General features: G+C 32.3%; 1 protein-coding gene across 5 annotated transcripts; it reads left to right on the plus strand.

Moving 5' to 3' along the window:
• LOC132313647 (uncharacterized) lies at positions 1-4,077 on the plus strand. Of its 5 annotated transcripts, none has more exons than XM_059812517.1 (4): positions 1-3,312; positions 3,401-3,481; positions 3,573-3,634; positions 3,732-4,077. In XM_059812517.1, the coding sequence occupies exon 1, from the start codon at positions 1,071-1,073 to the stop codon at positions 2,319-2,321; it is 1,251 nt and encodes a 416-aa protein (XP_059668500.1). In that variant the 5' UTR covers positions 1-1,070; the 3' UTR covers positions 2,322-3,312; positions 3,401-3,481; positions 3,573-3,634; positions 3,732-4,077. The 5 variants fall into 5 exon arrangements, with proteins under 5 accessions (XP_059668500.1, XP_059668503.1, XP_059668502.1 ...); XM_059812520.1 differs by having other exon boundaries at positions 1-3,301; XM_059812519.1 differs by lacking the exon at positions 3,573-3,634 and having other exon boundaries at positions 1-178; positions 1,090-3,312.
• Positions 4,078-7,124: the final 3,047 nt, after the last annotated feature.

The raw sequence follows: 7,124 nt of genomic DNA on the forward strand, positions 1-7,124 counted from the left end.
TAGTCCCTACAAATCAACTACGTTCTCACGTTCTCATTCACAAAGCCCTTTCTCGAACAAACTAAGATCCAAGTTGCAGAGGCCTTTTCTCGCAAAATCTGTTTTACGATTGTGTTGCTCGTCATCATCTTTGACAATACTGTGTTGCTGAGGTGCAGGTGAGATCAACACTGGCCAGGTATCGTAATATTCATCTTTACATTGGATACTCATGTTCGACTTTCATCTTCATCTCCATCTTGGTTCACAAATACGTTGTCTTGGATTTTAAGGTTTATGTTGGTATTTGTTTTAGGGTTTATTTCGAAATTTTATTTACAATTTGATGAAATTGGGGTTCTGAGGTTAATAATTTTTTGGGGGTTTTTGTAGGGTTGCAATTACTTGTAATTTTTTTCATCTTAATCTTAGGGGTTTCTTTCGATTTTAGGGTTTATTTTAGGGTTACCTTTATTTCAAAATTTCTTTCTGATTTGATGCAATTAAGGTTCTATGGGTTAATAAATTTATTTTTTATGATATTAATTACGATTATTTTTATATTTTTCTTCTATCTTCGTCTTCATTTTGGGAGTTTATTTTAGATAATGTGAGATTATGGTTCTGTTAATTTAAAATTACGGTTTTTTTAGTTTTTTTTTTTCCTCTTTCCTTAGTTGATAATATTTCTGTGAATTCTTTAGTGTTAATTAATTTTCTGAATTACTGGATTTTTGTTTCTGTTTTTTAAAATTACGGTTTTTTTAGTTTTTTTTTTTTTTTTGCCCTTTTTCCTTAGTTGATAATATTTCTGTGAATTCTTTAGTGTTAATTAATTTTCTGGATTACTGGATTTTTGTTTCTGTTTTTTAATCTTCTAGGTTCTGTAATGGACTTTTTACATACTTTGTTGGTTGACTATCATGGTCACATTCATCCATTGAGTAATATAGACCCTAACATGTATAATTTCCTAGAGCTTTTTTCTGATGCATGTGAGGCTGCACTTAGTAATGTTCCTACACAGTCTGGGTTATCAATGAAGTTGTACTACCTTGATAGTAATAGAAGGAGATTTAGACGTACTTGAGATGTTTCAAATGTATGCAGGTTCTATAAACATAGATATCTTTCTAGAGGTTCATGAAATTGATGAACATTTGACTGTAATCAGAGATGATAATGTAGATGAGAATGAGGCTATTCACAATGTGAGCCCACAAAATGGAAGTGGACAGGAAAAGGGTGTAGAGAATGCAACTGCAGAGGATATGAATTCTGATGAGAGTGATGAAGACTATGTTTTCAGTGGGGATAATGAGGATGAAATTTATATTGTGGTTGATCCAGTTCACCTAGAGGTTGAGAGCCTTGATGATGACGGTGATTCTAGGCTTTCTGATTACAATTCCAATGACAGTGAGGGGAATTTTTCTGATAGTAGTCTTGAAATAGAAGGGAAAACGGTTAATATCCACAAGTATATAAAGGGTAAAAGGTTTAGGTATGGTGATAATGGTAAAATAGAGTTGGAAAAAGCTCTTTTGTTTGACGATGTGAATCATTTCAGGAAGGTGTTAAGGAAATATGCTGTCCAAAAGGGTTTTAGGCTTGTTAGAAATAAGAATGAGAAGGCTAGGGTCACTGCCCATTGTGGCAATGAAGGCTGCAATTGGCGAATTCGTGGCACCCCTTTAGTTGACAAGGTAACATATAAAATAAAAACACTTGCCCCTGACCATACTTGTGTGAGGGTGAACAAACTCAAAGATGTTACTTCAACTTGGATAGCCCAAAAGTGTGCAAAGAAGTTAAGAAACCAACCTGAAATGAATGTGAAAGCTTTACTAGAAGAAGTAAAGGAAAAATTTGGGGGTGTTAAGGTTCCTGAATACACATTATACAGGGCAAGGAACAGAGCCCAACTTGAAAGTGAGGGCTGTCATTCCGAGGCATTCCAAAAATTGCCTCTATATGCAGCTGAGGTAGAAAGAACTAATCCAAGTTGTATGGTCAGGATTAAGAGGAATCCAGACAACAGTGAGATGTTTAAGAGTATGTTTATGTCATTTTCAGCACTAAGAAGAGGGTTTATTGATGGCTGCAGGCCATACATTGGTTTGGATGGGTGTCATTTGAAAGGTCCATATGGGGGTGTTTTGTTAAGTGCAATTGCTTTGGATGGGAACAATGGCCTGTTTCCCATAGCAATTGCAATTGCTGATGGTGAGACAAAGGAATCATGGACTGATTTCTTGACAAATTTGTATGACTTGATTGGGGATAGTGCTGAGACAACACCATGGACTTTCATGAATGATGGGCAGAAAGGAATACTTTAAGCTTTAGAAGTTGTTTTTCCTTATGCACAAAAGGAGATGTTGTAGGCACATTTACAACAACTTTAAAGTGTTGTTTCCTGGGCTGAGAATGAGAAGGTTGTTTTGGAATGCAGCAAAGGCATGCACTGCCCATAATTATCAAAGAGAACTCACAAAAATCAGAAGCCATTCAGAAGGGGCATATAACTGGCTTGTAAATCACTCGTTGGAGACATGGTGTAGGCATAGGTTTGATCCAAGAGTTAAATACGATAATGTTTCAAACAATCATGTAGAGTCTTTTAATTCTTGGTTGGGAGACATCAGGATGAGATCTGTTTTGGGTATCATGGACACAATAAGAAGCAAACTAATGTGCAGGCTACAAAAGAGTTATCAGAGAGGGTTAGGTTTGGAGAACTTGACTGCAGCACCTAAGTTGAGGAAAAAATTGAATAAGGCAGTAAAGGATAGTGGGAAGATAGAAACACTCTTTTGGGCAAGGGGTACTAAATATGAGGTGACACAAGATGGATTTATATTTGTTGTGGATTTGGGCCCAAAAACTTGTTGTTGCAGGGCTTGGGAAATTTCTGGAATTCCTTGCCACCATGCCGTGGCATGCATCAATTACAGTAGGTTAAACATTGAGGATTATTGTCATAGTTACTATAGTAAAGAGAAGTACATGAAAACCTATGACAATATGATACACCCTCTGCACCATGAAACCTTGTGGCTTGAAGTACCACATGCCCCTCTTGAGCCACCTATACTGAAGAGAAATCTTGGCAGACCTAAGAGGGTTAGAAGAAGGCAGAGTGATGAACCTTTGGCTATGAAGAGGTCATCTATAGTAACTTGTAGCATTTGTAATATTGTGGGGCACAACAAAAGAGGATGCCAAAGGGCACCAACAGCAAGAGCAGCAAGAGAAGCAGCTGCAGGTCCTTCAAGAGCTGCATGTCCATCAAAAGCTACGACAAGCAGAGGGAGAGTTGGCAAGTTCAGTGTATGTCATTTCAGTATATGATTAGTTAAATATTTTTGTTTTTGTTTTTGTTGTTTCAATGCTTAAGTTCACTTTGAAAAATATGCAGGTGTCAAATGTAGGTGGTCATGGTGGCAACAGTGGCAAAGGACCTAGAGTTGGGAGAGGTGGCAACAATACTCAGTCCAGTGTATATCATTTTAGTATATAATTAGTTTGTATTTTTTTTTCTTTTTTTTTTTTTTTTTAATGGTGGCTTAAGTACATTGAAAAGCATGCAGGTACCAAATGATGCGGTGATTCCTACTGCTGAGAGTAGGAATTAAATTTCTTATTTGAACAGGTGATTGAACTGCATGTTTCACCTACTTTCTTTGTTTCGATGCTTGCTTGAATGAATTAAACTACTTACTTAAACTACTTTCTTTGACACATTGCAGGCCATTATTTTTGTTTTTTGGGACATTGACATAACCAAATTTGACCTACCAAAGTATATAGTAGCTGCTGAAGAATTGTTTAGCCCCATTGTAAGTTTTTGTTGACATGGGCAATATTGGTGATGTAATTAGGGCTAATGGTGATATGTTCAGCCCATTGTCTATTTTTGTTACTGTGGGCTATATTGGAAATGTAGTTAGGTCTAATGATGATATGTTCAGCCCATTATATGTTTTTGTTGATATGGGCTAAGGTTATGTAATTGACAATTTCAAACTATTTTAGGGCTAATGTTATGTAATCAAGGCAGGTTCTGGAATTAAGACAGTTTCAAGCTTCAGTTTATGATTATGTATTTAAAATAGATTTAGTAATTGACAATGTGACTGTTGTATTTGGGTTATGTAATAACAATGTTATGGTTATTTTTCATGACAAAGTAATGACTATGCCTAGGTTATTTGCAAGTGCTTTTTTTAATTGCAATTTTTGAAAGATTTTGTGTAACTGTTATCTTTGTGCCATTAAAATATTTGTGCCCGTTATGTGTTTTGCAGCTGAAAAATGTAGTCACTTTGCGAAAGCTAGTCATTTTTGCCTTTAATGACAAATTAAAAAATGGTTTTAAGTTTTAAGTAGTTGTTATATTATGCTAATTTTCTAATTTGTAGATGAGGTGAGAAATTGAACCATTAACTTTACATCCAATAGACTTGACCTGCATTAATAACAAAGTAATAAAGATTTGAATTGTAGTAATAACTAAATAATTCAAGATGTTTTACCTTCAAATGAACATTCAATGGCATTTTTTCTCCACTGCTGGAAGAGATGAATTGTATTAATAACTAAATAATTCAAGATTTTTTACCTTCAAATGAACCTTCAATGGCATTTTTTCTCCACTGCTGGAAGAGAGATCTCTCTTTCTCTAATATATCTCTCTAACAAACATAAACTAAAAAGCTAAAGTAACAGTTATATTTAAATATATTTCAATTGCGAATTTGCATTTCACTTTCAATGTCATTTGGGTTGCATTTGAAAATATCAATTGCGAATTTGCATTTCATTTGGGTTGCATTTGAGTCTTATATATATATATATATATATATATATATAAGGGCATTTTGGTCCATTATTGTGTTATTTTTTTATTGTGTAATAACACTATGGGCATTTTGGTCACTTCAAACCAAATTTATGACAAAAAGTACTATTTTTTGTACAGAGGGGAGGTCTTTGCAAAATTGGACAAACCTCAGGGGTACAAACTGTAACAAAATGGCAAACCTCAGGTTTAGTTACAATTATGTTAAATCTCAGGGGAGGTCATTATAGTTTGCCCTAAAAATATTAAGTCGTGCTACTTAGGAATTTAGACAGGCAGTAGCTTATGCTGACTCATTATAAAATATTAAATTTTTAATTTTATTTCTAATTCTTTAACTATTCGTCTTCTATTAAAATTTGAATTCTTTCTTTAATTATTTTCATTTTTTTACTATAAATATTTGCAATAACCATTCGTCTTCTATCAGCAATTTAGTTCCTTCTTTAATTATTGCTAATTTTTTCTTGATAAATATTTTTAATCTCTATTCTGTTTAAAAAAAAAAAAAAAAAAAAATTATTAACATCTATTCTTTATAATACAATTTAATTTTATTGAGTCGTGATACTTAGGAATTTAGACCAATTTCCTTGGTAGAATTCATGTGGCACAAAAAAAAAAACAAACAATATTTAATAGTGGCTATGCTGACTCATTACAAAATATTGAATTTTTTATTTTATTTTCGATCCCTTAACTGTTCGTCTTCTATTAAAATTTTAATTCTTTCTTTAATTATCTCTATTTTTGCAATAACCGTTTGTCTTCTATTAGGAATTTAGTTCCTTCTTTAATTATCTCCAATTTTTTTTTCATAAATATTTTTTATCTCTATTTTGTTTAAGAAAGGTTAAAATTTTTTTTATTAACTTCCATTCTCTATAATACAATTTAATTTTATTAAGATGATTTTATTATAAAAAATTATACTAAGAGTCTCAAAAAACCCTTTGAACTCTATTAATATTTATTTTTTGTAATACAATTTAATTTTATTAAAATTTTAAGAATAGACATCATTATTAATGATAAAAGAAAAATATTGAGCTCTTTGGTGAAGGTAAAAAAGAATTTTAAAAAATAGGGAGAAAGAGAAACTTAATAGTAATGATTATCAGCATATTCACGTAAATTAGATTAGACTTTAGAGAAATCGCTTATCTCGTCTGTACAAATACCATTTTCCAAAAACATTTTATTTTGAATTTAGAAGAAATAGGTGTGCATGCGACAGAGATGAGTGTTCTCTTTGTCCTTTCCTAAATAGGTGAGCATTGAATGTAATTAAAGGTTGTTTGATGGGAAGGCAGGGCCGGTCAGGTCAAAGGTCATAAAAGAATAAAATGTCGCAAGTCTGAAGAATAAGTACTCGCACGCCTCTTTTGTGTGAAATGATTGATGATTCTTCACAACAAAATCTTTTTTTGTAGTCATGCATCTACATCTTCTTTTTATCTATTCCCTCTGTCCCGTTTGGGGAATTGGAACCATGACTCACATTCCAAGAAGATACTTTTTTGTCCTATTATAAATGGTATTTTTAAAAATTATAACTTACAAAATTGTGAATTATAAATTTTGAATATGTCATTTAAAGTTGGACAGTAGTAGTAGTTGCTATTCTATTAACTGCTCAAAGTCAACCTGTTCCCTAGTTTTTTAAACCATTTCTTTCTAAAATACTACTACCTTAAACTCATATTAATAATTTATTATTTTATTTTTAAATGTTCCAAATTGATTAAGAAACAAATGCATAACACAAGGCAAATAAATTTTAATATTAACAATACTTAGCTATTGGTGTGTAGTTCATCCTATTAAATGTTGATGTGAATCAATAAAAAAATACATACACATGCTGTGATTACAAAATCTAAAAAGTAATAAATTTGCATTACTATTTCTACTTTTCTTATTTATCACTTTCTTAAATTTGAGACTATATGGGGTTAGCAACAACTCATATGCGAGTATCCCAAGTATTGTTCTTTTAATATTAGCTATTTACAAATGAAACATTAAAATTCGAATGCACAAAACAGACAAAATAAACGAGAAATTAAACAAAATCTTATGTAAAAGGCCATTCTCATAAACTTACAATTAAAAACTTTACTGCCAAAGATCACTCTTGCTTGGTGGTTAAAAACAAACCCTAATTTTGTCTTCGTTTAGAAATCCTAATTTGTCTGTAGATTTTCAAGATTTGTTTGTTGGTAAAAGGCAATTGGAAAGTGCGAGCTTTGAAACCCATCAACTTTTTGTTGGTAACGGT

This window comes from Cornus florida, unplaced genomic scaffold (genome assembly GCF_030987335.1).
Source record: "Cornus florida cultivar Cherokee Brave unplaced genomic scaffold, ASM3098733v1 CherokeeBrave_3.0.0_Hap2_Chr06, whole genome shotgun sequence".
Classification (NCBI taxonomy): Eukaryota; Viridiplantae; Streptophyta; class Magnoliopsida; order Cornales; family Cornaceae; genus Cornus; species Cornus florida.